Genomic DNA, 26,105 nt, shown 5'->3' with positions numbered 1-26,105 from the left:
TCCTGCTTCGAAATAGGCAGACGACGAATTTGCATCCAGATAGCTCACTGTGGAGTCCCGAAGAGGAGCCAACCCACTGAATACAGCTCCCGCGCAACCAGAGACACTTGCAGCGACTTGCCACATCGTGCGACCCCCTCGGCTGCCCGCATGCTCTTCGCATCCCGTCTTTGAGAAACCTGCACGACCTGACGACAAGCCGACGAGACAAGGAACGAAACGTTCGATCTCGCCGACACGAGACGCAAGTTTATTGTTAATGCTGCGACCTTTCCACGCTTGCATCATTCGCGCATTCTCTCTCACCGCCCGGGCTTCCTGCATCTGTCTGCCGACTCTTGCCAGCACATAGCCACTACGACCACAGCGCTCTTCATGATGAGCCAGCAACAGCACGATATGTACCTCGACTACGCACCTCCTTCGAATCGCTCTCCCAATTCCTCGCGTCCTTATCCAGGTGGCAGCGGCTTCCAACCCGGCATGTCTCTGCCTCGCCAGACCCAGAGGCCTTTCGATCCGCCCCTGGGCTCATCTGCCCTCTACTCGACCGACCGCCTGACAGGGGGCTACAACCCGCGAGGCATGGATCAAATGAGCCATCAAGGAGGGATGCAGGGCGGCTATATGCCTGATAACAACCAGGCGTGGTCTTACAACCCTGCAGCTGTTGCCACGGTCAATGGCGCCATGAACGGCACAAGCCGGCAGAGGAGCGTCAACCGACGCAACCCCATCCCTACGGTTAGTAGCATGCATGATGATGGCGTATGCGGTGAGCGTAGGTACTAACAGACATCGACAGAACTGGACCGATCAGGGCGGCATGGGCATGCCGTACGGTTCGGTTAGCCTCAACGGCACCCCTTTGTCAAGCGGTATGAGATACGACCAGGGACAGCATGACATGCGTGGCGGCCCTGGCGAAGAGCAGCTGATCCCGACGGCCATCGTCATCAAAAACATTCCCTTTGCGGTTCGCAGGGAGACTCTAGCGGGGCTCATGCTCGAGATGCACCTCCCGCAGCCCTACGCGTTCAACTACCATTTTGACAACGGTGTCTTTCGTGGTCTTGCCTTTGCCAACTTCTCCTCGCCTGATGACACGAAGATCGTGATCGAGGCTATGAACGGCATGGACGTCCATGGTCGCAAACTTCGCGTCGAGTACAAGAAGATGCTTCCAGAAGCCGAGCGTGAGCGCATTGAGAGGGAGAAACGTGAGCGCCGTGGACAACTGGAGGAGCAACACCGTGCACCTATGCTCCACCAGCAGCCTTCTGTTTCTACGCTGAACAGCATGAATAACGGCCAGTCTCGTGGTGGAGCTAGCACCGCCCTCGGTATGTATCTGTTTGTGCTCTGTAATCGTCCCCAAACCCGCTAACCCTAAAGCTTCAGGCGATGTGAACCTGAATGACCCAGAGACACTCGAGTTTTACACGGAGCTCACCCTGTTCAAGCAGGACAATAACCGCGAAATCCTGATCTTCCCATCGACTGTGGCACCTGAGCAGCGCCGCCAGATTCACATCTTGGCTCACCATATGGGTCTGGAGCACCGTTCCGTTGGCGATGCCGACTCGAGACAGATTCATGTGCAGAAGCGCCATCTCCCCTCGCCCACTTCGCAGATGCCCACGGCGCCCGCCGTTGGTCTGGATTACCACAAGAAGGGGCTCAGTAGGGCCGCTACCTTCGACTTTGCCGCAGACAGGGAGCGAGAGACCAGGGCCGTCACCGGCAACTACTCTCACATGCTGGGCCGTCAAGGACCCACCCTCGAGCTGCCTGGCAGCCCTGATGGCACGGGTCTTGCCAATCTTCGAGCTGCCAAGAGCTTTGCCGATCTCCGATCGTTCAGCCCCCAGCCCCTCGGCCTCATCGTCCAGCTACTTGACGGCCGTCAACAATGGCATGATGCCTCCTGCTAGGTTCACTGAATATGCCAGCGGCATGAACCAGGGCAACTCACTCGCGACCCCCAACCTGACCCCGACTACGCCGGGTACGTCGAGCACCCCTGGGAACGACAGCCTGCTGAACTCTCTGGGTGCACTTAACCTGGGAGCTTTCGAGGCCGCGACTCATGCGCAGCCGCGTAACACCCCGGGCGCGATCGGTAGTCAGCGTCCTGGCGCTGTGAACAGCCGCAACGGAGCCCCTGAGAGGCAGCCACGAGGCCCGGAATGGGAGGCGTCGGCTGGCTTTGGAGGCCGCACCCGCACTAACGGCCATATGCAGCGAGGAAGCGGTAAGTGACACTCAGATCAGTCAACTGTGAGGCTTGCTAGGCTAACCCAAACTTTGATAGAAGACTCGTCTGACAACGGCGCGCGTTCCACGCGTCCCGCTACCACTGAAGGCCGAAAGCCCAACGATGACACGACTCATGAAGACTCGATGGATAGAGACGACGAAAAAAAAAGCCGAGATACCAGCGCAAGCAAAATCGCTGTACAGATTATTCTCCTCACCCCAGGAATCTCCACCCGCCCTCATACGACTTCGCTTGCTTTTTTCGCCACCTCTACGTTCCCCTCCCCGTACTGTTTATAATGATTGTTGCAAAGCTTTTCTCGACTGTTGCATTTGGTGGATAGAAAATCACGCGACGCTGGATTGGATAGCTCTGGTCCCAGCATCACCTTGACGACCGTTTTTTGGACGAACACGGACAGTGATGAGGATTCAAGACGCTCTCACTCTCATGGGCAACCATATCACGACCCGACACGGCCCCGGCTCCGACAGGCCGCCGCCCTGCCCTTCCTTACTCCACACCATGGTGCTGGACAGCGAAGGATGTTTGACGACGATTTTATGCTGTTACGACGTGACGTCTAGACGGACAACAGCCCCCTTGACGAAGCCCGTCTTCGGACGGTGCGGGCGTGGCTAGCAACGGAGACGACTACGACGATATACCCACCTAATCCTACCCGAACCTCGGTCTCTCAGCATCAAGTCCCATGTTGACACCCTGGGCTCCCCTTTCGACACGACCTGGGCGCTTCAGAAAAGTTAGCTCCTTGTCGGCGTTGATTTGCTTTTGCTTTTTGTTTCTGTTGCCCTGGGAAATTTGGTCTCGGGTGAAACGGCGTTTGGTTTTGCATTTGTTGGTGATTCGATCTCTTTTTTTTTGAGCTCTCCATCTTGACGGTGGTGGGCTAGTGTTGCAATTTATCTGATTCGCACATCGCACATACGATTTAGTGGGAAAAGTGGCAGTTATGTCGCGGGTGACCGCTTGGACGGTACCTGATGAAGAGGTGACGGAGTGGAACGAAGTTGATGCGGCAACGAGTAATGGGGATCGGCACATTTACTGTGTTCGACTTCCAACAGCCACTGTTGAATATATTGCACCGTTTTGTTTGAGTTCGGAAGCTGTTGATGAATACGTTGTCTCCTCAGAGCGTACTTTGCATGCCTTGTCTTTGCTGCTTGACATTGAAGAGAAGCGAGTCTTGCTTGTAGCCCTTTACAAGATATTTGCTCGATAGACTCCAAAATACCGGCAGTCTGTATCATCAGTCCGAGCTAGGCAGGGTATTTACACTAGAAGGACACAACATTGGACAGGCATCGCTATTCAACGGCGAGCATATCAAGAATGGGCAACTGCCACGTCTTTGTCCGTCGTCCCTTTGTCTTGTTAAGGCTCTGTCAGCAGCCTGTTTGACACAGCCTTGTGAGGCGCCGTTGAACAGTGTCTGCCCAAACGAGACAAAGCACTCGGGTAATAAGCGCGATGACGGCGATCCATCGTGTTGCTGGGCCTGGCGCGCCTTGTCATGTCGTTTCCTTTGTCCCCAGCAGCCGTCCGAGGGGCGCTGGTTGCGTGAGCTGTATAGTGTCGAGTTGGGTTGGTGGATTCTACGATCCAGGTGGTGAAGTGATGGTGGTGGTTGGGGCGAGGGGCCAGATTGTGTATGGGAGAGTCGGATATAGGACACGCCGTTCTCACGCAGGAAGATGGGCAGTGTCGTTCACATCGTCGTGCCGCAATTTCTGCAGCAGCCCGCGTCATCTGGTCCTTTTCCAGGCAAGGGATATATCCTAAGCAGACGAAACTTCTTCCATAAGACGATGACACCAGCAAACAGAACAATGCGGACCCTCGCAGTGCAGATGCACCCCAAGCATCAACCGAAGCCTCAAACCCTACCAGTATCGCCCCTGCTGAGGGGATCCCAGGACAAAACCCCCAAGCCTCGCGCCGCCCGCTCTCCAACGACGGCCTCGTTTCCACAGCCCCCGGCCGTCGAGGAATCCACGTCAGCTCCACCGCGGACGCCGATGCCCTGGCGCTGGCGCTGCCACGCCTGCGGCGCCACGTTTCGGCTCGCCTGCACGCGGCGCTGTCTCTGCTGCAGCCACGTGCTGTGCACCGAGCGCGATGGCAGGGGCAGGATGTGTCGTGCCGAGTTTGACTATGACGGGTGGGCTGCGTATGGGGCGTGGAGGAGGGGGCGGAGGGGCGGCGGGAGGAGTGGGAAGCGGGTGACCGAGGGGATGAGGCACGAGGTCGCTTCTTCTTCTTCTGCGGCTGCTGATGACGGGGATGGTAATATAGCGGTCGAGGGGCAGGGCTGCTTCTCCGAATGTGACTGGCCCAGTCAGTGTCGGTATCGAGCGAGGGAGAGGCTTGTTTCGCCTGTAACTGGTGTTGGGATGTATGAGGTGGCGGGGATGGTGGAACATGTTGAGGTAGCTTCGGGGGCCGCTGGGGGAAACGTCTGGAGGCGTGGAGAAGACGAGGAGGGCGAAGAGGACGAAGAGTATGAAGATGATAAAGAGGATGAAGGCGATGAAGGCGATGAAGAGGAAGAGGAGGCAGGCGCTTTCGCAATGTTCATCTGGTGCGATGGCCCTGAGACGATAGACCCGCAGTTGCTCGGTCTACACGGCCAGGCAGACGGGCATTGGAGCTTGGCAGGGCAGAGGTGCGAGGACTGCATAATTGGGCAGGACATCTGTAAAGGGACCGAGCTGTAGAGGTATCTGAGCAGAGGCTGCACAAGGCGAATACATAGAGCTCATACACATCACCACATCACTCACCACACGGACGGTGCGCGCAAAAGCCCCCCATTACCAAGTAGTATCATCTACCTATCTCCCCATCAGCCACCCCCACAAGCCTGATCGGGGCGAACCGGGAACCGTGTTGTACAATACTCGAAGACGACAGCTCGAGGCAGACAGGACGGGCCGGGAGCCCTCGGCATGCGCGGCCGGGCCGGTGGTCTGTCCTGATGAAGCGCGCGGCATCCCAAGCGACTGAGTAGTCAGTTGGGCTGGAGGAGAAAACAAACAAGGCCCTCAGGCCTCGAGGTCTCCAGAGCCTTGCCCCGCGGTCGCTGCCCCAGCCTCGGCAGGACGTCTCGCCGTCGACCCAAACAAGACCACAAAAAACATGTCATCGAACCGAACCCCGTCCGGCGACCCCGTCGTGAAAAGAGATAATCCCGAGAAAAAATTCCATACGCAGAAGCGCCTCAAAAAGGCGCGTGACAGGCCTCGTCGCGTCGACGCGTTTCTGGCGTCTACGCCTCGAGCTGCTTGGCCTTCTTCTTCTGCTCAACCTTTAGCAGCAGCGCGCGGTTGATGTGCGGCAGCACACCACCGAAGGCGATGGTGGCGCGGATGAGCGTGTCGAGCTCCTCGTCACCGCGAATGGCAAGCTGCAGATGGCGGGGCGTGATGCGTTTGACTTTGAGATCCTTGGCGGCGTTCTGCATTGCGCGTTAGTCAAGGACGTCACGGTAGCGGACATGAGGAATCAGGCAGAAGCGATTGATATGAGGGGGTGACAGAGAGAGGAAACGTACGCCTGCGAGCTCGAGAACTTCAGCAGTCAGGTACTCGAGAACAGCGGTCGTGTAGACGGCAGCCTTGTCTCCGACGCGCATCTTGTTCTGGGTGTTCGACTTGAGGAAACGCTTGACACGACCGCAGGGGGAACTATGGTGAGGGTCAGTAACGGAATTCGAGGCTGCACGCGACGGGCGAAAGCTGTGTGTGTGGTGTCGATGCGCGATCAATTCAGACACCAAATCCGACCATGTTGCTTATCAAGTCGCGTCGAGGGGTTCGCATCGATATCAGCCGAAAAGACGTGTCGAGCAATGAAAACAATGCAGACCATGGCGATGCAGCCATGCCCAAAGGGTGCATCATCGTGGTGTCTCCACAAACGCGTCGTGATCGAGGCTGTTAGTGATCGAATGGTCGGTGGATTAAAGGCTTCGTCGCATTCACACACACTCACACGCACAGCCATGTCGCAAGGATGAACGAGCTCACGCGACTTGACGCAACGTACCTGAAGACCAGCACGCGCCGAGTGGCTCTGCTGCTTCTTGGGGCCGCCATCGGCTGAGGCCTTGCCTCCAGAGGTCTTGCCGCCAGACTTTCCCTTGCCTCCAGCCATTGTTGATGCGATGCGCGGTTGGTTGGAAGTGGATTCGGTGTTGTCAAGGGGTCCGAGGTTGACACGGAAAATCGGAAGTTGATGGTTGATCGAAAAAGGTGGACGTCGGTGTTGATGGTGGTTGATGTAGACAGATTTTTTTTTGCGCGAATCGAACTCGAAACCGGTGGTGGGCAGGTGGTGATGTTGATGGATGGGGGGGTGGTCGTGATGGTGGAGCGGAGGAGACGGGGGAAAATCTCAAGGCTCGAGCGTGCTGATGCTGGAGCTGGCGGGAGCTTTGGGGGGGGGGTCTGCGCGCTGAATGTTTGTTGTCTTGGACCTGGCCTGGAGAGTAAGGGACGTACCTACCTACCTAGTGAGTAGGTGAGTTCGGTGAGTAGGTGGTGGGTGCTAAGGGGGGCGAGGAGGGGCTGCCTGCCACCTGAGCTGCAACTGTCATTTCCCCCCCATCCCTGTTCTCCCCATCTCTTTCTCTCTCTCTCTCTCTCAGAATCTCAGAGTCTCTCAGAGGCTCCCGTCTGTTATGATCGTAGCGCGTGGCTGCCTGCCTGCTCCCGGGCTTGTTGACAAGCTGGTGCGGGCAAAAGGGAGGCCAGCGCCCAGAGGAATGTTGGTCTCACCCGAGGTTCTACCGGCCGGCCACAGTCCCGTATGACTTGAAGATGCGGGCAGGCAGAGACCAGAGGTAGTGAGGCGGTTGGATGAGCCAGCCGTTGTTGTGTCCTGGCTCTCGCCACTTGGCAATAACATTGCCCAAATGGCTCCGGGAAGTCAAGGAGACCCGTATTGAGCCCTTGGAGCTTTTTTCGAGGGGACAGACTCTGCTGTGCAGGAGATATACTGACCTGGCCAAGCTTCCACGAGCGGCACTCGGGCGGCTACCAGCAGAAGCGGGAGCGCCAGCGAAAAGAAATGTCCACAACTCTGCAGCCACGCGGTGTGCTTGTGGCTGGACTGCTGAAGGCGATCAAAAGAGGCATCTGGGTGATACTCGAGGGTTTTGCAGCTTCTCCGAGCCCAACAGCGGGCTCGTCGTCGAAGCATACAATGCCATGTCGGCTTCTAGAGTTGGCTCAAGCGAGGCCCTGAGATCCAACTGTCCCGCACGCTCGATGCTGTGGCTGGTGCATCACGTGTCAGACTGGTGTCTGTGGCTGCAAGCGCCGTGGCCGGCCACATCACGTGACGCCCTGCGGCAGGCCATTATGTCGACCTGTCTCCTTTCCATGATACTTCTGCAGCATCACTCACAGGCCGTGGACGGCTTTCTCGATGGCGAAAGCGTCGATGAGACAGGCTAACTACTCGGTCCTATGAAGTCTCGCTACTCGCTGCTTCACCCACACCAATTTCCAGCCGCATCAACAAACGGTCAATTCTATTCTCATCCCATCTGTTGGCAGTGGCCAACGCCCACACAGGCCCCGCTCTAGCCACCTGCGCCACGTGCAATACTGTTTGCAGAGGCGTGCACACCTTGGTCGAAGTCACCATCGTAAAGGCTGCGCCGCACTTGATCAGATATGACCAAAGATCCGGGTTGCCGGACTCTGCTGCCGTGGCGAGGGGGCTCTTGTAGATTATTCGCGGCGGCCACCCAAACTTGCGCTTTCCTTTCCAGTGAACCTCAGCTTTGCCCTCTGGAGGCTCTGGGGGCGTGGCATTGACATTGGCGCCGCGCTCTACCAACAGACGCACAGCGCCCCATTGTTCGGCACGTATAGCTTCCTTCAAAAGAATTGTTGTGTGTGCACCGTCGGGGAAATTGAGTGGCAATCCATTTTGCAGTACATGCTCGATAATAGGTATGCACCCTCCCCTTACAGCAGCTTGAAGGAGTGGTGTTTCATCGTCAGGGTCTTCGCGATGTACATCTGCATGAACCCATGGACGTTTCCTTTCCGAGCAGTATAATGTGATGCTTTGTGCCATTGATGCCCTCGACAGTGAGGTAATCTGCAATGTGCAATCGCTCCAGGGTGACGGCCGCACATAGTGCGGGTTCTCCCCATTTCGGACCCCGAGCAAGATCGAATCCAGAAGCAGCTGTGTAGAGGATCTACACTGATTCAAGGCTCTTCCGGCGGTTGACGGCTTACAGCAGAGCCTCAATACTTGGGGTCGCCCCTCGAGTTAGACGTGCTTTTACAACTTCAACATGACTACCCTTGGACGCCAACACTAGGGCTGTCACCCTCCCCAATTGGTCTTGAGCGACCGAATTGATCTCGGCGCCGTTCTGTATACACTCCAGGACAAGTTCAATATCTCCAACCAAGGCGCCTGCACGCAATGTCTCGTCCAGCATCATGCCGTACTTGGCCAGTTCCCGCAGCATCACCTTCTAGCCCAACAATGCAGCCAGCATTTGGCTTGCGCAGGGTCCGCTACAGGGTAGGTTCCGTCCGGTGGAAGGCTCAAAATCTACGTGATTGCTTCTTACCACGTCGCGGTGTCGAAGAAGCTCCTGAACCACGGCGAAGTTGCCAGCGAATGTGACGGCTGTAAGGGCATTCACTGCCTGAGGACGGCTTCAGCCTCCAATAGTCCAGGATGCCGTGTTCCAGTGCTGCTTTGACGGCGTCGACGGAACCATTCAACGCTGCCACAAACAGCGGGCCGGTACGACGATCGCCGCTGAGCCAACCAAACCTCACTTGACGCCTAATGTTGGCGCCAGCAGTCAGAAGTTCACGCATGATCTCGATATGGTCCTGCGCCGTGGCAGTGGCAACCGCTATTACGTATCTGTCACTGATGGCGTCGACGTCGACGTTTGTGGCAATGAAGAGCTTCACAATGGCCCGGTGACCGTTGCGAGCTGCGGCCTTTGATGCATTGCCGTAGATTCCACATGATCCTCCCGTCGAGCCTTTTGTGGTAAGGAGCCGGTCTTTCTCATTCTTGAGTCCGTACCGCACGGTGCAGTACAGGAGGGCATAGGCACTCATCTCATGAGCATCCGTCGTCGCAATTTTCTTGATCCAGGCTCTGTCGACCTCTGTCACTACAACTGTGGGAATATCGCTTTCCTTGTCGAAGATATCGGCCGATAGTGCTTGCGTTTCATCATCGTCCCAAGTACAGCTTGGTCTGTGCTTGAGAGCTCTGAATCGTAGGCTTGGTAGTGTAAGTCTTGTGATATGTGTATCATTTCGAGCCATCTGTGTACCTCCAGTGCCTCAGTGAATCCACTATTCACTGCTCCTTCGATCATGTGTCCGTGGGCCGAGGCGATCACCGGCGGTGCCGTAATCACCGACACAGGCAATCCCTAACGTTGTTCAATATTTTCCCAACAGTCGCCGTTGTCATTTGACCTGCCGTAACCCATAGAAGCCGTCGAGAAGCGACCTGAGTTGTATCCGAACTCGTGCACACGCCCCGAATGCGACAACACTGACTCCATGGTCCTCGAATCAGTGCGCGAGTCGTTCCTCTTGCCCTGTGGTACCTTCTCCTTGACGATGCTCAGGGTGTCGTGCTGCATCTTCTCAATGATTTCGTCAAGCAACTCCTCCCGGAGCTTGGCTGCATCACTGTCCTGGCCCTCACACAGGTCAGGCAGGCGCCATTTAGGGTAGACATTCATATGAGATGACTGCACTTGGAAATCGTTGTCGATGTCGCTGAAGTAGTAGTGACAGAGCCGGCAGGGTGGCTTGCTGGTTGCGATGAACATGGAGTCGTTCCAGTACTCGTCAGCATCAACGGAGCCACTCCGGACAAGGAAACTGTGCAGTAGAACCTCGCAGTGCATGACAAGCTTCATGGACTTCTGAGGCAGTTCGTTCAGAAGGTTTTCGTCCAGACTGTACAACCGAAGTACGTCGAGATGATCGTGGTACTCGTCCATGTTTATGTCGGGGAACGCCACCTGGATTACCTGACCAGACCCCGGATGTGGTTTTGGCAGAGAAAGTTTGAGCGGACGGCTTGAAGAGATGAAGTTCACGGTAAAGCCTTTGAACATCTCAGGCCAATCCCTAGATGCTTTGTAGATGCACTCGGCGGCCTGACGGTACGAATGGAGGCGCCCAAGGTAATGACGTAGCTCGCACCAAGAACGCGAAATGTCAGTGTTGCTGTCATGCGTGCGCTCATACATAGCTGTCATGAAGCTGCTCTCCCTCAGAGCATGGATAGCCCTTATAAGAATTTCGCAGTCTCGGAGGACTACATCATTTCGTCAGCTTAGCAGTCATTCCAGATGTTTGTTGTACCCTAGATCGCCAACTAACACTTGTTTCTTGCGTTTTCTCCAGCCAGCATGTCGTGGGAGAACTTGGCCCGGTCATGAACATGTTTAAGCTGCTGGAGGACGACAGATTCTTCAAAGATCAGTGGCGTGTTCTGCGCAAGACAGGGACGATAACTCACGGCTGTGCCCATCAAGCTGCCTGGACAACTCGATGCACTCTTCGATAAGCGCTGCAACACGCTTGATGTAGTACTCCACTTTCGGAAAGCCGAACTCCAGGGCTCGCCAAAGGATTTGCTTTGACATAGCCTTCTCGCCAAGCCCCAGGGGGTTCTTCCCAACATATTCAAGTAGCTCAGTGAGAAACTTCATTGTGCCCTTGAGCTCAAGTTCCTTTCGATTGTTGGACGCGAACAGATATCCCGGGCCATTGGCTGTCTTGAGAGCAACAAGAGCCGTGATGGTGTCGCCGCCCTTCGCGGTATCACATACTTGGGCAAGCTTACAGAGAAATTTCTGGAAAGAGTTAAGGTGGTGGTCATTGTCTGGATTTCCGGATGTGTATGAAATTTGTTTCAACTCTTTACAACTGTCGTTGACGGCTGACTGGACGGCGCAGAGGTAGACGAGCTGGACGGCTTTGTTCGAGGTGGCATCGGCAGAGGCACGCTGGCTGGTTGCGGAGGGCATGACGGGAAGATGATATGAGATGATTTCTGTAGAAGAGTAATAGAAAGACTTGAATTCCTGTTGATAGTCAGGGTCTGATGTTGTGTATGGTCTCCATCATTTCTGCCGGGAGACCAGCTGCTTCTTATAGACGTGCCTCCCAGTAGACATGCGCCCGTTAAACACAACTTTTTGCAAATCCTTGCCCACTTGGTACCTTGATTTAGCTCAAGTGAATTGGAATTCCCATGTACTTTCAAGGGTTCGTCATGAACCTTCGAGCTACAGGAGAAGGTGGCACACATGACGCTCACGAACGGCTAATGTCTTGAGCGGGAAGCCTCTGAACACCATCGCTGGCGGCGCGCTGTGCAAATTCATATGCAAAAGAATTCAAAACGGGATCATCGGTGAGGGGTGGTGCAGAGATATATGTCAGAATGGCGCGTGATCCCTCCAGATGTCCAAAATGGCCATCGGTCAGTCAATTATGGAATCTCGTGGAGTCATGGAGAACACACTGTTTGGTGTTTTGCGCCCTATGCGCCAACCTGTTCATGTAGATCATGTACTGAGTTGGTCAAATGTATACGCCACGAACAAATGCCCCTTCAGCCCTGGGAGGGAACCACCTCTTTTATTGGTTATGCCGCCGTCCTCTGGTCTCATATTTGGCCTTGCCAATGACGGTTGCAGCCAGACATCCCACCCAGCCGCGGTTGGTGAGCTGCATAGTCATGGAAGCGCGGGCGTGCGCATAATTGAGACGCCCGACTAACCGTGGCACACATATCATGACCCATGCTGATGATTATCGAGCGGCCGACAGCACCTCGACTACGGTAAATCTCCTGACACATCGGTCCCTACCGCCGGAACGCATTGGCAGTGCGATTTGGTTTCATTCGTCTGAAGGTGAGAGGCTGACCACAATTGTTGTGGCAAGACGTACTGAGTTATTTCTGTGGGTCTGCCCCCCGTTTCCTGGGCTTAAATGCAGGTCGTTATTGAAGTTTAATAGGTCGAGGGTCGACCAGTACATAAAATACTTCCAACCTGTTCTTCAGGATTATAGAGGCTTTCACCCACAGCTGTGTATGTCAACAGGCGTACCAACCTTCTCTCTGGAATGTGCAAGTGGGATTACAACTATTTAAGTCTTTCCTCTGTCCCCCCTTTCCAGCCATTTTTGCTGCCAGTTCACATAGTCTCGCACTTCGATGCCATGTTGATTTATCAAGGGCCTTTCATCTTGCCCAGTCTTTTATTTGCCCGATGAGTGTTGAAAGAGACTGTGAATCTCATGCAATTCATATTTTGGGTCAGGTATGTTCTGTTTCCCCTTACGGTGCTGGGCGAGTCACGCTAACCGTCCGTCTCTTGACCAGCACTTCAGAAAACCATTTTGAACAGGAGAACTGCCATCCACATTATCACTCGGCGGCTTGCAATCCTCCGCACGCCCGCCGCCAAGGACGAATGCCGAACGTCGGCCGGAACGGCTGCATCAAACCACTGGTAAGACAAACACTACCTCAGAAGACAACAGCGTCATGTCGGCCGCCGAAAAAATGGACCTGACAAACACAAAGAGCATCATCACGGACTACAGACTTCTGACAGAATCGAAACATGTCCCGAAAAAGCAGGGAGCGCGACCTACACAACGCTTTCAGGGAGTGGGCCGTAGACCCGGCTCTCTATGACCAGTTTGGAGACGAGGCCGAGTCTTCCATTCCTGCAGTCTGGCCAAGCTCTGCTAGAGACCTCCCCTACGTGTCGGACCAGAGCTTCCAACCATATATTTACCCTCCTGACCTGACGTATCCAGGCGACTCCTTGACCCCCGAGGAACTCGTATTGATCCAGCAGTCATCTGGAATGGATGAGCCATACCCTGTCGGCGATGCATCAAGGCTATAGTCTGATAGCATAGAGCAGCCAGGCCCGTCAGGCGATCTATCGCTTTCACAACTGCAACCAAATGTAGACGCAGAATTCGGGGACTACATGAATCTTGAACTCGACGACCTTTGCATTTCCAACCAGCGTGACGAGTCTGTCTCGTCGTCCTCCCCTTTTCATCTCAACACACATCATGAACCCGTAACCATTGCCGAGCCTTCATCCCCCTGTTTAGCCACTGACAAGAAAAAGGACCCGTCTTCCTCGTACAAGACGTCCTGTCGCTCCAAGAAAGCCACTTCCAAGACGTCACAACACAAGGAACGCATACAATGTCAGTGGGAAGACTGCGGGAAATGGTTTCGAATTCCTACCGATCTACAGTGAGTGCAAAGAAAAGATCTTCGCGCCAGTCTGCTGACCCTCCGCTCCCACAGTAAGCACGAACACAAAGTTCACAGCCCACATATCAAATGCGCCGCAAGGTTCCTGGACCCGCAATTGCCCTGCTTGAAAATGTACCACACGAATAAGGATATGCACCGTCATGCCCGCTCAGCCCATCGCTTCTTTGCTGCTGACCCGGCTAACGGCATTCCAGCCGAAGGGGGTGAATGCCCAAAGTGTAAAAAGTTTCTCGGCAGAGACGACAATCTGAAGCGGCACATTGACGAGCAGCACAAGAAAATAAAGCGCGTGCGTAAAGATACCTGACAAGCAGAAGCTGGCATGCGCATGCGTTCTTTTTTCTCAACTTTCATGCTGGGTTTCCTAGTTTCTTGGGCAACATTAGTCTTCTTTGTCTCGTTCATAGTCTTTAGTTGGGAAGATACTTGAATCATTATAGCGGATACCTAATATATTAGTGTTACGGAAGTCAACAATATACTGCATGCAGATATAGATGCTACATCGTTTCCGCTCATTCGTGGACAACTTGGATCCGCGGCGCATGCTGACGAGATTGCCTGAGATCCTGCGGGTTTCGAAAGCGACAGAAGACAGACCGAATTCATCTCTCATGTTGGATATCGGTAATTTTTCATCTGGTCATGCGAGGGTGGACGGCTACTTGCTTACAACCATCATCATCCGAGACACAGCTTTTCTACTAAGGGTCTTAATTGGTATTGATCGCTCCTACGAGCCATATCCCTGCCACTTTTATCGGGCACAGAGTCCCTTACTGCCAATCGTTCTTCGTAATTCAGCCGCAGTTTTAGCCATAGGCTACCATACTGTACGATAGACCTCTATTGCTAGATACAAGGATCACTATCTTAATGCTACTTTTATAATATCCTCTTAGCGGTACATAGACGAATACTATATCAAGATCCTATATAGTGACTTCCTATACTATGAGCACTATAGTCTTAGTAGTAGTATACTACGACCTAGTAGTCTCCGATGGCGGAATACTATTAAGGGGGTTAGGGTTACTATGAGTAGAATCTTAGGCTATATGTCTAAGATAATAGAGTAATATAAGATCTTACTATCATAATTATAATCTCGCTATTATAGATTACTATCAAATGAGTAATATAACTACCTTAGTTATTATAATCCGGTTATAGTTATATAAGTAATACTATTAGTCCGTATACGTCCGGCCGTGTATAGATTGTTCTACCTAGTCTCCTAGTAATAGCCTAGTGTAACAACCAAGGAAGCAGGGTGGCCGCGAGTTGACGACCCCGCGATCGGGAGACACGATAAGATAAGAGCGGACCCACTAGGCAGAACACGTGATAGCTCACCCAGACATAATAGTGAGCTCCCCAGGGACATGACAGTGAGCCAGGCGGGCCACAGGCGGCCTTAAGGCACGGCCACAGGGCTGGTCCTGCTACCTAACTATTTGTAACATTGTTCATTTAATATATCTTTAGTTTACTTTGTTATTTTAATATAAGCTTTTTTTAGGGGTATAGGGTATCTCTTCGAAGTTTTTCTTATTTGTGCTCTCGCCCTTCGCGGTCGCTTCTGTCAGCTCTCATCAGCCCCGCCGCTCGCTGCCCAGGCATCACTCTGCGAACCTTGCCCGCTGTCCTCACTATGTGAGCGGGCGAGAGTAAAGGAAGACGCGGCTGCGGCAAACATCCGCCTGTCGACTGTGGTCTAGCTCTTCATTGTGGGCGGTTGACCGCTCGAGATACTGAATCCCACATCGCGACCTTGGTACTTGGAACAGCCTACATTCACGAGGTCCAGCCAACATGGACAACAACGACGCAGAAGCCGCTCCAACTGCACCCAACATGCTCCGGCTCCCTGCCGAGCTCCAACTCCACATCATCCAGCACCTCACATTCGGCGAGCTCGAGCACCTCCGCCGAACATGTCGCTTCTACCGCGCCTTCATCTCCCCGGCCGTTGTCGGCCGCCTCTTTGGCACGGCCCATCGTCTGCAGGCCGCCCTGCTGTCGACCTGCCGCGACTGTCTGCGCACCGAGGACCCCGTCGCCAGCGCCCCGCCCACGATGCTCTGGGCCGACGTCGCCAGCGCCGACTGGCCGCTCGCGAGCCGCTGCGTCGTGTGCGCGTTCAAGTCGCGCGACTTGTACGTCGACGAGCAGATCACCTTTGCCGACTGGACGAGCGCCTACGTCTGTCGGTGGTGCGGCATGCCGGTGCACGTGGGCCAGACCAGCGACTATACGAGCATGCAGGTCAATGAGTTTCATGTGCCCTGCTGGGACGCCTACAAGAGGGTGCACCACCGGTTCCTGCTCCTCGGTCTGCTGAGCGCCGGTGTGGCCGTCCTGGCGAGCGCCAGCAGCATGGTGTTGGTGCCGCGGAACCTGAAGATTTTGATCCCCGCCGTCGTGAGTCGTGGACATGACCCTCGGCGCGTGATTGTGCTGACTCTCTCTCAAGATCAATCTCGTGTTGGGCCTGCTAGTGTACGTGATCATGTGGTTCCGGACGGACAAGTCGAGGACCTTTCATTTTGTCGCCGTGATCGACGTAGTCATCGTTGCCATCTGGATCTCGTCGCTCGTCGAGTTTGGTGCAATGATGCGGATTGACAGGACGGGCACTGTATCAACGCTGGCTGCCGTGTTTCTGGGCATGCTTCCCATCGGCATAGCCATGTGAGTGTACACCATGTAAACTCGAGGGTACTCGGTCTCTGACATGATGCAGGATCGTCCGGCTACTTGACATCGCTGGCAACATTGTCCTTGCGACAGACTACCGACATTGGCAGCGTCGAACACCGAGTACGGGCTGGGTCGAACGGACGTGGAGGCCGGTGGAGACATTTCTGGTGCATTTCACCTGGCCCAAGATCACCGAAGCGGAATACCCCTACCGCATGTTGTGGTATGGATTCGGGCGACTGGGGGGCACTGTTGTTCGGATGAGACAATCGGAGAAAGACATTGAGATGGGAACAATACCAGCGAGGCCTGGCAGCGCGTGAGGCCGATGGCAAGAGACGCATCACTGACCATGGCAATCTACTCGGGTTGAACGAGAAGCATCATGTTTGCATGCGCGCGGTTATACCGATCTCAGCAAGAACCGATTGAGCTCCGACGCCGTGGGTATCGGGAACAGCCCCACCAACGCCGCGGTCCCCGAGCCCAGGTTCTGGGGATACTGGGCGATGTCGGCGAATGGGATGCACCATCTCCAGGGGCAGCGGTCGGCGAAGGTGGGATGCGGGGCAGATCCGAGTGGTGATGCGTCCAAGGTTTCGCCATCAGTAGACGACCTAAAGGCCTCCCGAAGAACGCAGGATAAGCGCAGGTTAGCTGCGTGATGACGCGGAAATGCACGCCGCGTAAATGACTGCCTGGGCTCGTATCATCGGATGGCAGCTCACGAATACGACAAATCACGTCGTTGTCCGGCACATCCGTCCGGCTCCTTAGCTCCTACTCGCCCACTGGCATCATTGGTTGCACTCGTTGACGTCAGCTGTAACGCCTGCGTAACGTATATCACACCCCATCGCCCATCTACACTTCTCGCCGTCCCCCAACGCGTCTTCATCGTCGTCGTCGTCTCATTATTACTCGACACCATGAAGTTCATCTCAACCCTGCCGTTCGCGGCCATCGCTGCCGGCATCGTCGTGCCCAGCACCAACGATTTGAAGGACTGGCAGGATTTCCTTCCTACTAAGAAGTCCATCGCCTCTACCGTAGACTCTATTAAGGAGGACGCCCGGCACTTGGCCAGCAACGTCGAAGATGCTGTAAGCTATGCCGGTAACAAGCTCGACAGCTTCGCCTCGTCCATCGAGCAGGCGTTCGAAGAAGAGGCCAGCACTTTCGGTGGCCACCATCACCACCACCCTGATACGTCCAACTTGACTATTTATGAGCTCATCTCCAAGAGCGACTATGCCACCAAGTTCTTCCACCTCGTGAATGAGCACGAATCACTGGTAAAGCTGCTCAACTCAACAAAGGCAAATTACACCGTCTTCGTCCCCACGGACGAGGCTTTTGAGCACATCCCCGATCACCACGACAAGAAGCCTTCCAAGGAATTCGTCGAGGGTCTCCTCAAGTACCATGTCGGCCTCGGCCTCTACCCCGCCGGCCGCATCCTCGCCACCCACACCATCCCCACGGCCCTCAACGAGCCCTGGCTCGGCGACCGTCCCCAGCGCCTGCGTACCCGCGTCGGCCTCACAGGCGTGCGCGTCAACTTTTACGACAAGGTCGTCGCCGCCAATATTTTTGCCAAGAACGGCGTCGCCCACGCCGTCAACCGCATCCTCGTGCCGCCACCCTGGATCGGCCGCGAGCTTATGCTGTTCCCCTCCAAATTCTCGACGCTGCTGCTGGCGTACGAGAAGACGCATTTTACCGACTTTGTCAATCACGTCGAGATGAAGGGTGCCACCGTCTTCGCCCCCTCCAACACGGCCTTTGACCGCCTCGGCCCCGGCGCCAACGCCTTCCTCTTCAACTCGGAGAAGGGGCTCAAGTACCTCAAGGCGCTGCTCAAGTACCACGTCGTCGCCAACGAGACGCTGTACAGCGACCACTACTACAAGCATGATCAGGGCGAGGAAGAGGAGGTCGCCGGCGACGGTGACGGCAGCGTCGAGGCCGAGGGCATCAAGCACTATCACGTCGACCTGCCTAGTCTGCTCGACGAGAAGAGCATCGCCGTCGACATTACGCGCTGGGGCGGCTTCATCGACCTCAAGGTCAACGGCTACATCCACGTGTCCGTTTCGGACGCTGTCGCCAAGAACGGCGTCGTGCACGTCGTCGACAGCGTGCTGCTGCCGCACCGCAAGCCTGGTGGGGATGCCGAGGTGGATGTCGAGGAGCTCAAGGCCATGCTCGCGCCTTTTGTGGAGGAGGCCGAGGACGACTGGAATGAACTGTAGATAGTCCGCAGTCGACTCTTGCCGGTACAATTACTCTTCAATGCTGAATAACAAAGATATCGGATTCGCGTGCATTTTGCATGTTCACCAGGTTTCGCGATGCTAGCTAGTCAGCGCTTTCAACCGTAGCTGATTGGGCTAAACGTCGTTGATGGCGTTTATCGAAGGACCACAGAAGAGCAATGAGATATATGGCCAGGGGGTGAGCGCCTCGAAGACGATTGCTTAGTACATGTCGAAGCCGCCTTGATCATGACTGGCCGACCAACGTCCGGAAACCCCCACTGCCAAAGTGACTATGTAGTCGGAAGGTTATAGATGGTTTTCTGATCTGTCGCTACACAGCCATCACGGGCGATAGATACAATGGAAATACAGAGTACATGCGAAAAGCCTCCTACGCCTCAAGATCTTGTTCAGTAGTTCAGCCCTAATCGCCCCCCTCTTCCCTCCTCGTCCTTCTCCCTCCGCGTCCGTCCTCCGCCTTCCTCATTCCCCCTCCCCTCTTCCTCTTTTCCCCTTTTCCCTTTCCCCCCTTTCCCCTCAATTCCCTATGTGAACCATGAGTGGCATCACTGCTCAATGGCATGAAGGTAGGCAGCAACCTCCTTTTCGAAGAAGGAGCGCGCAACAAGCTCGTCGGCAGACTCAACAATCCATGTCTGGCAGTTTCTTTGTATGACCTTCGTGCCAGACTTAGCCTAGACATATTCAATCAGCTTGAACATCGGTGGATTATTGCGTACTGTGACGTCGTAACGCCCCGCTAGTAGGCATCAAAACTAGGATATGGAGAGAGAATCGCGCGCTTACTCTGTCATCTGAGGCATTCAAAGACTTTCCCGGGACCTTGACACTGTAGAGAGCAGTCTCAAAGCGGCCGATGGGTGTGCCGTCGACTTTGTTTTTCCCATGGTTGAACATTGCCTCCTGGTCGGCGTCGCTAGCCTCGACCCACTGCAGCGGCACTTTGGCAGTGGGACGATTAGCAGTTGTCGTGAAGTCATAGCTTCGTTTGACCTCGAATTTGAACCCATCTTTCACATCACCCGTCGCGTGGATTAGAACACCTATGTTTGGGTTCGTGGGCGAGGGCATCCAGTATGCCCAGTGATCTTTGAAAGGTGCGCCATTGAATATCAGTAGGTATACGAGGAGAGCGCGAGCAGGATCCTTTGGCGTCAGCACCGCCGGTGGCTTGGGGGCCGGAGGTTGAATGGCGGCTTTGTTCCCAACAGGGGGAAGGGGTGGAGGTGGAGGAGGAGGAGCCCCTCCCTCAGCAGCCTTCCGGATGGATTTCATCTTGGGGTAGATAGTTGCTTCCTTGATTTGAAAAGTGGAATTGACGAGGAAACCGACCTCAAAATTGTAAAATGATAAAAAGGACAGTAGCTAAAGACTGAGCTGAACAAAGTGAACTGAGGGACGTGTCATGACGAAGTAGCTGTCAAGCTGAGGTATATATGCTTGTTTCTTCTTTTCACCTGTGGAGTCTTTAAGCCTCCTCATCTGAATAAACGCGAAGGATCTGTATGCGCCAGGCAATCCAATCCAAAAGTAAACTTATTGTCTTCATTAGACAGGTAGTAAAAATCCCCCGCGCGTATGCAGATGCTCAAAATACGGGCCGCTACGCGAATACTACATTCATAGTGAGATGCTGAACTAGACAAATCATGATGCGTAGGTTCCTGTTGGAGGCCAACTGGATCAAATATCTTGTCATGGATGAGCAATCACAATTCACGCCGCTCAGACAGGCGCTTGCTCAGGCATTGGTCGCGCTGGGCCAGGCCCGTCGGAAGGGGTACATAAGTGGGTTTGGGGGTCTGAACCAGTACCGGGATGGCATGGAACCCTCCCCAACCGCCACTACTTCCCAGCTCCACCATCTGCCCTTTCTACAACCAACGTGTGGATGGGATTGCCTGTCACTTCGCGCCAACATCATCCCGCCTCAACAGCCCCAATATCACGCACCTCGATCTCGACATGCAGCAAATCAAAATCTTCCCCGAATCAAGCTTTTTCAAAGAGCGTCGGGCCAGTGACCTTCCAACGCCGGCAGCGGTTAGGGCCATCAGTCTAGCGTCGGGCGATCTTTGGGCATCAAGTTTCAATCGTCCCAGGCCCGTCAGAATCCCATCGCTAGGGTTGATGATCAAGTACGGAGGCGATGTAACATTGACAGAAGTTTCGACTCAGAGAATGGTTCACGAACAGCTTCTTGGTCAAGTGCCTATTCCTGAGGTCTTTGGCTGGACTGAGGATAAAGATCAGGGGTTCATCTACATGTCGCTCATCGAGGGCGATACCTTGGAACAGAGGTGGATTGATCTGAACGAAACCGAGAGGCAAGCCATCTGCGCCGAGCTGAAGCCCATGGTGAAGGCATGGAGGGGTCTGAAGCAAGACGGCCAAGAGCCCTATGTTGGTGAGTGGCAACCTCAAACGTCAGCCACATGACCTAACGTGACTGCTTTCCTACCAGGCAGCATCGGTACGAGCCCTTTGAGGGATATCTTCCTCGTGTACCGCCCAGAGCTCGTGGGACCATTTCGAGGCGACAGGGCTGTTCAGCAATTTCAAGACGTCTGCGGCATCGATATCAGTTGCGAGATCCCAATTGTGTTTTCTCATAGCGACCTGGTCCCGCCGAATGTGCTCTTGTCACGAGGGCCCAACCCAAAAGTGGCAGCCGTCATTGACTGGGCCCAGTCAGGATGGTATCCCTCGTACTGGGAGTATTGCAAGGCGCGACGGGTAGAATTGGACCCGGAATTGTTCAGCAAAGCTCTGCAGGAGGAATGGCGGGGAAAGTACCTACCCTTGTTCATTGATCCTGTGGATGACGAGACGTATTACCACCCTTGGCTGTGGTTTGTTTTGTCAAAGGGAATATGATCTAAATGGAAGAGGTACCCAGTTACTCACGAAATGGTCGCAGGCCAGACTCGAAAGGGAGCCGACTTCGAGCTGGGAATGTATTCATAGCCTTATCGATCATTCGGAAGGCCTTCTGACAGCATGATACAGTCAAGGAATGGCGATAGAGCTGTTGGCGTCTAGCTCATCAAGATGTTCTGCCTAAGCTGTAGGAAGAAGAATAAACAAGCCCAGCCACAGCAGCCGACGGGGCATCAACAAACGTCTAAAAAGAAATTGACGTGTCTAAAGCGTTGACATGCATCAGTGCGCATTTTGTAAGGAAAGCTCAAGTTTAAGTATGACTGACAGCGTCACCAGCGATCCGGTCATCCATCGCTCGAAGAACAGGTCCGCTCGCCTAAGGGACCAGTCAAGACGCACCCCGACAACGGCGCACTCTGTGTATGTTTCGGTATCACGGATTCCAGCCAGATACACCTCATCACCCACAATTACAGAGGCTGTCATGAAAAGACGAGTGACGAACGGATTTTCTACTAGAAGACCACCCACGACAGCACCTAGGCTAGAGCACGATACGAGGTTCTCAAGACGGCCCACAGAGGCCTGGAAGGTCATCACCAAGCTGTTTCAGATTTCTTTTTTTGCTATTTCTTTTTGGGAAACAAGCTTGTTTCTTGGATTAATAGATCCAGTTCCCTGGCCCAGCAGCTCAGAGACGGCGTATTATAGCGCGATCTTCGACTGCTGGCGGCTGAGCTGGAACCATCACTTATTTAACGCGAGCATATTGGTCGACGAGGCATCTGACCTGGTAGTAGTCCGCTGAATGATTCTAAATTGTGTCTCCGAAATACAGACCTACTTCTACTGTGGATGGCTATTGTTAGACCTAACAAGAGCTCGCACTCGGTCTGATTTTGCCATTTGTAGATTCTATGGATGCCACATCGTCTTGAAAGATTCAGGAATCAGAAGACCCCGTCATTTTGACAGTTTCTTCGCTTGTAGTCATGTTCAGTTCCTCTCACTGTCGCTCACGCGAAGTCCGTTGGAGGTCAGCTCATGGGCCATCGGAGGTTCTACAAACGAATGCAACTCTCCGTCATCGATAAAAAATCCGTTCATTTCGAGGGACCCAAGCCTAGCTCTCAACAGGCTCAAAACGCAGTGTCAAGCTCTCGCCAGTTGGCCGCGCGGTATACGCATCTTCCTGTGTGATGCCCGTATCATCGACCACAAACGTTCGAAAGTGGGTGTAAATCGCGGCGAGAATGTTCTTCATTTCTAGCGAGGCATGGTCAGAATCGTATCATATTGTAGTCGAGTTCTCACGAACTTACCGTTCATGGCAAAATTGGAGCCCAGACACATCCGGCCGCCGCTGCCGAATGTCCAGAATCGGCGAAGCATCTCCCGCTTCTGGCCATCCTCGACGAGCCACCGCGTGGGCGCCCAGTGCTCTGGGTCCGGGAACGCCGTCTCATCGCGGTGGAGCGTGTGCGCGAGACAGGCTACCCGGACATCGCCGGAGATCGTGTAACCAGCGATGCAACAACCGGTTGGAGGTGTTCGACGCGGCTCAGGCCCGGGAATCGGCGCGTGCAGGCGCAGGGTCTCCCATCACGACGGCATGGAGGAGAGGCAGAGCGTCCAGGGCTTTGGAGTCGGGAACGGTGCTGCTCTTTTCCAATGACGGCGATGAGAAAGAGGGGGTCCAGCGTTAGTAGCTCTGCGCGTAGCTCATCCTGAAGTCGAGAGGACCCGTGAGAGGTGCCATGTCGCATACGTGAGAGCGATGCCGGCCGTCTCCTGGCCAGCGAGGAGGTGGTCCATAACCTCCGACGCAACGGCGTCACCGCGTCGCGAGATGCTCGTCGTGAACAGGAGACTGTCCTCACCAGCCGTGCGCGCCTCCCGGTCAATCCAAGTGTTGATGGCGTCGAGAACGACAGCCTCGTCCACCGCGTCTCGGTCTTCGGCCCCGCCATCAGCCGTTTGCGCCCGCGCTGCGCTTCGTCGCACATCGTCCGGTTCCAGGTGTTCAGCTGGGCGTTGGCCCTGTCCACCCAGCGTGGATATGGCGAAAGACCCAGCCATTCCCGACACACCCGCGTCAGGACCGGCAGCTCCTGTGGCCAAAAGCCATGCTCGGCGCGGGCGAGATACAGCGCCAACCAGGGATCGCGTTCATCGGCGCGGCGTACAAAGTCTGTCCCGCCGGCGAGGCCAAAGACGTAGGCTGCAATGAGGTCCATGGCGCACGCGAGAAAGATGGGAAACACGTCAACACCGGTACACGAAGATGCCGACTTTGCGCGTAGCAACGGCAGCAACCGGTTCTGCACGACGGCTGTGGTCTGGGCCTTGGCGGCATGAGAGGCGTGGATGAAGGACTTGGAGTATACATTTGACACGGCTCGCTTGCGGAGTGAGTGAGGGCGAGAGGAGAGGGTGGAAAACATGTTGTCGATGCTGTCACTGGTCAGTCTTCTTACTGTCCGGCCTTGATCCATATCTCATCTCACCCATAATTTCTGAACACGCTATACCACGGGTCCTTTTCAAAGCCGCCCTGGTAGATGATTCTCAGTCCGTCGATGCCGTCGATGCTGACGTCTTTGGGCCCGATGCGCACGACAGGGCCCAGCCGGCGATGCGCCTCAAGTAGCACCCTGTTCTCACAGCGGTTCCACCTCACAGCGAGGATCCAGAGAGGGGCATAGTGACACGACCAATGCGCCGCAGGTATCTTGGCGAGTGGAGAGATGAATCCGGGGTTGATGATGCCGTAGTACACCGCGAGGACGATGAAGGCTGACGCTACTGCGGAGATGATGGTGATCATAGCCATGGTGTAAGATGTTTGCTTCTCGGCCTTCGCGCAAGTTTATGAATATTGCAAAGAATGATACAAATTGCAGGAATTGGCTGCTTATGGAACAGAAGTCAAATGAGGAGTTGCTCAAGTAGGTCAATTAGCTAGGTTTGGCTGCATATTGGCGCTTGCTCCGGTCGACCCAGGACAGCTTGTGAAGCATTCATCCGAGTGGTATTCTCTGCACGCATAGCAACGGTGGCTCCCCGTCCAGCAGGTCCAGCCACTCTGCTCTCAACGTAGAAACCTAAGCAATGCTGTCACTATTTGTCGGTGTGTAGTCACGTGACCGAGTCGCTGTGACGTGCTGTCTTCTGCCCCTCTCCTGTCGACCGACGTCGTCTCTGTTGTTGCTCGTTCCTCTGTGAAATCAAGCGGTCGAGTTCCACTTTCCCGTACAAAGCAAGGTACTCATCATCAGATAGGCTGGCGGTCGCAGACTTTCTTCCGAATGGAATGTGTTCAAGGTATTGAACAAGGGCCTGATATACTACTTTGGGGGCTCTATGACATGATCTTCGTTAGTTCAAGTTTTAGGCCGCAAATTCTCTCATTTTGCTTACAACGTAGTCCCATCCCAACTGTAGACCCTAAACTCGGGGGCCTCCCCTTCAACTACTACCCCATTATCCAGGAGGAAGTAGCATTTGACGTTGTCGGCATCGTATAGCCCTAGAGAAGTAAAATAGTCTTGCTTGTCGTCGAAGTCCCGACCCCATTCATGCTTGCATATAAGACTCGCCATGGTCTTTTTCCGTTCTGCCGGTTTGCCGGGAATCAATTGCGACTGGCACTTCACCACGATTCGTTTCGCCATGATAGTTGATGACGAAGAGGCAACGGAGGCGAGGCAGTCAGGCTGTCAGTCCTACTTCTTAGGCATCAAGTCAGTAGAAGCCACGACTTACAATGAAGGAGAGTGTGTTTCGGCACGTTGAGACAAGCCGGGCTGCGTAGTCACCCGTCCGAGTCGGGCGGTGTAGCGTAGCAGCACTCCGGGCACTTGACTTCTTTGAGAGCCGTGTGATTCGCTAAGTTCGAGCAGTTGTCGAGCCCGTGTTCGTCGCATTCGCTCCAGTCGTGAAAGATGATGTGCCCACAAGTATACTGGTTCCAGTTCTGGGTGCACATGATTCTCCACGATGTGGTTCATCAAACGGAACGTTGAAGTGTTGTCGCCAGGGGGGCTCTGGCCATTTAACCAGCAGCAATATACGTCATCTCATCCAAGTGGGTCCGTGCTGCTCTAAATCCGTCCATGGTAGAGCAAGTTCCGGGTGTGCTATGTATGGAATCTTCTCACAGCACAGGAAGACAGCGCGTAGGAAGCGGAGAGTATGTCTTCTCATGTCAAGATTTATTTATTGCCTGATCCTGATGCTCTCTCTCTGTCAAGGCAGTGGCGACCCACTGCGGGGTGGACCAGAGGAACCCGACTGCACTTGCCGAAGTTGGGGCAGCGACATGCGGGGGCACTTTGTGATGCCGGATGATTCCATACCCGGAACGAGGTACTAATTGCCGTGGCTATCATTCGAGCAGCATTATCGGAATGGGCCGTTCATCGCAGTGAAAGTTTCGGAATTGGTTCTTATTGTCCGTCCTTTGACAAGAACTGCGTGATCCTCGAGGCTTCAAGAACTTCTTGTCTCTCTCCCCGTGTCGTCATCTTTCGAGGACCCCGCACCCTCCCCAGCAGCTACTGCCCCGCGCTCACGATCGTGTCTGCCAGTGGCCTCGACAGCTGCATAGGAAT

At 54.5% G+C, this 26,105-nt stretch overlaps 15 protein-coding genes across 15 annotated transcripts in view; 7 read left to right on the top strand and 8 right to left on the bottom strand.

Moving 5' to 3' along the window:
* Positions 1–375: 375 nt before the first annotated feature.
* On the top strand, positions 376–2,917 carry VDBG_05689 (conserved hypothetical protein; the record flags this gene model as incomplete). The annotated part of the gene is made up of 5 exons (XM_003004530.1): positions 376–744; positions 806–1,343; positions 1,402–1,812; positions 1,865–2,254; positions 2,315–2,917. 5 exons carry the CDS (start codon positions 376–378, stop codon positions 2,557–2,559), a joined length of 1,953 nt encoding a protein of 650 aa, XP_003004576.1.
* Positions 2,918–4,092: 1,175 nt separating this feature from the next.
* VDBG_05688 (predicted protein) lies at positions 4,093–5,001 on the top strand (the record flags this gene model as incomplete). Its single annotated transcript, XM_003004529.1, has 1 exon — positions 4,093–5,001. One exon carries the CDS (start codon positions 4,093–4,095, stop codon positions 4,999–5,001), a length of 909 nt encoding a protein of 302 aa, XP_003004575.1.
* Positions 5,002–5,552: 551 nt separating this feature from the next.
* On the bottom strand, positions 5,553–6,154 carry VDBG_05687 (histone H2A.Z; the record flags this gene model as incomplete). The annotated part of the gene is made up of 3 exons (XM_003004528.1): positions 5,553–5,741; positions 5,838–5,970; positions 6,060–6,154. 3 exons carry the CDS (start codon positions 6,152–6,154, stop codon positions 5,553–5,555), a joined length of 417 nt encoding a protein of 138 aa, XP_003004574.1.
* Positions 6,155–7,753: 1,599 nt separating this feature from the next.
* VDBG_05686 (predicted protein) lies at positions 7,754–8,374 on the bottom strand (the record flags this gene model as incomplete). Its single annotated transcript, XM_003004527.1, has 1 exon — positions 7,754–8,374. The coding sequence occupies one exon, from the start codon at positions 8,372–8,374 to the stop codon at positions 7,754–7,756; it is 621 nt and encodes a 206-aa protein (XP_003004573.1).
* Positions 8,375–8,859: 485 nt separating this feature from the next.
* On the bottom strand, positions 8,860–9,393 carry VDBG_05685 (predicted protein; the record flags this gene model as incomplete). The annotated part of the gene is made up of 1 exon (XM_003004526.1): positions 8,860–9,393. The coding sequence occupies one exon, from the start codon at positions 9,391–9,393 to the stop codon at positions 8,860–8,862; it is 534 nt and encodes a 177-aa protein (XP_003004572.1).
* A 323-nt stretch (positions 9,394–9,716) lies between these two features.
* VDBG_05684 (conserved hypothetical protein) lies at positions 9,717–11,333 on the bottom strand (the record flags this gene model as incomplete). Its single annotated transcript, XM_003004525.1, has 3 exons — positions 9,717–10,618; positions 10,684–10,773; positions 10,823–11,333. The coding sequence occupies 3 exons, from the start codon at positions 11,331–11,333 to the stop codon at positions 9,717–9,719; spliced, it is 1,503 nt and encodes a 500-aa protein (XP_003004571.1).
* Positions 11,334–11,977: 644 nt separating this feature from the next.
* VDBG_05683 (predicted protein) lies at positions 11,978–12,499 on the bottom strand (the record flags this gene model as incomplete). Its single annotated transcript, XM_003004524.1, has 3 exons — positions 11,978–12,178; positions 12,265–12,368; positions 12,430–12,499. The coding sequence occupies 3 exons, from the start codon at positions 12,497–12,499 to the stop codon at positions 11,978–11,980; spliced, it is 375 nt and encodes a 124-aa protein (XP_003004570.1).
* Positions 12,500–12,944: 445 nt separating this feature from the next.
* On the top strand, positions 12,945–13,604 carry VDBG_05682 (predicted protein; the record flags this gene model as incomplete). The annotated part of the gene is made up of 2 exons (XM_003004523.1): positions 12,945–13,169; positions 13,362–13,604. The coding sequence occupies 2 exons, from the start codon at positions 12,945–12,947 to the stop codon at positions 13,602–13,604; spliced, it is 468 nt and encodes a 155-aa protein (XP_003004569.1).
* A 1,835-nt stretch (positions 13,605–15,439) lies between these two features.
* VDBG_05681 (conserved hypothetical protein) lies at positions 15,440–16,650 on the top strand (the record flags this gene model as incomplete). The annotated part of the gene is made up of 3 exons (XM_003004522.1): positions 15,440–16,048; positions 16,101–16,318; positions 16,371–16,650. 3 exons carry the CDS (start codon positions 15,440–15,442, stop codon positions 16,648–16,650), a joined length of 1,107 nt encoding a protein of 368 aa, XP_003004568.1.
* A 606-nt stretch (positions 16,651–17,256) lies between these two features.
* Positions 17,257–18,582, top strand: VDBG_05680 (fasciclin domain family protein; the record flags this gene model as incomplete). Its single annotated transcript, XM_003004521.1, has 1 exon — positions 17,257–18,582. One exon carries the CDS (start codon positions 17,257–17,259, stop codon positions 18,580–18,582), a length of 1,326 nt encoding a protein of 441 aa, XP_003004567.1.
* A 572-nt stretch (positions 18,583–19,154) lies between these two features.
* On the bottom strand, positions 19,155–19,884 carry VDBG_05679 (conserved hypothetical protein; the record flags this gene model as incomplete). The annotated part of the gene is made up of 2 exons (XM_003004520.1): positions 19,155–19,283; positions 19,396–19,884. 2 exons carry the CDS (start codon positions 19,882–19,884, stop codon positions 19,155–19,157), a joined length of 618 nt encoding a protein of 205 aa, XP_003004566.1.
* Positions 19,885–20,427: 543 nt separating this feature from the next.
* On the top strand, positions 20,428–21,486 carry VDBG_05678 (phosphotransferase enzyme family protein; the record flags this gene model as incomplete). Its single annotated transcript, XM_003004519.1, has 2 exons — positions 20,428–21,016; positions 21,074–21,486. 2 exons carry the CDS (start codon positions 20,428–20,430, stop codon positions 21,484–21,486), a joined length of 1,002 nt encoding a protein of 333 aa, XP_003004565.1.
* Positions 21,487–22,615: 1,129 nt separating this feature from the next.
* VDBG_05677 (conserved hypothetical protein) lies at positions 22,616–24,325 on the bottom strand (the record flags this gene model as incomplete). Its single annotated transcript, XM_003004518.1, has 5 exons — positions 22,616–22,758; positions 22,815–23,088; positions 23,236–23,532; positions 23,583–23,946; positions 24,000–24,325. 5 exons carry the CDS (start codon positions 24,323–24,325, stop codon positions 22,616–22,618), a joined length of 1,404 nt encoding a protein of 467 aa, XP_003004564.1.
* Positions 24,326–24,424: 99 nt separating this feature from the next.
* Positions 24,425–25,698, bottom strand: VDBG_05676 (hypothetical protein; the record flags this gene model as incomplete). Its single annotated transcript, XM_003004516.1, has 2 exons — positions 24,425–24,853; positions 24,913–25,698. The coding sequence occupies 2 exons, from the start codon at positions 25,164–25,166 to the stop codon at positions 24,631–24,633; spliced, it is 477 nt and encodes a 158-aa protein (XP_003004562.1).
* The window catches only part of VDBG_05675 (conserved hypothetical protein), a gene marked incomplete at both ends in the record, with an annotated part of 2,565 nt that continues 1,896 nt past the window's right edge, over positions 25,437–26,105 (top strand). Inside the window, 2 exons of the mRNA XM_003004517.1 lie at positions 25,437–25,496; positions 25,655–25,684. Coding sequence (XP_003004563.1) covers positions 25,437–25,496; positions 25,655–25,684 — 90 coding nt within the window. The remainder of the gene's footprint in view (positions 25,497–25,654; positions 25,685–26,105) is intronic.

This window comes from Verticillium alfalfae, genomic scaffold (assembly GCF_000150825.1).
Source record: "Verticillium alfalfae VaMs.102 supercont1.6 genomic scaffold, whole genome shotgun sequence".
In the NCBI taxonomy this organism is placed as follows: Eukaryota; Fungi; Ascomycota; class Sordariomycetes; order Glomerellales; family Plectosphaerellaceae; genus Verticillium; species Verticillium alfalfae.
This window is presented reverse-complemented; position numbering and strand designations above follow the sequence as displayed.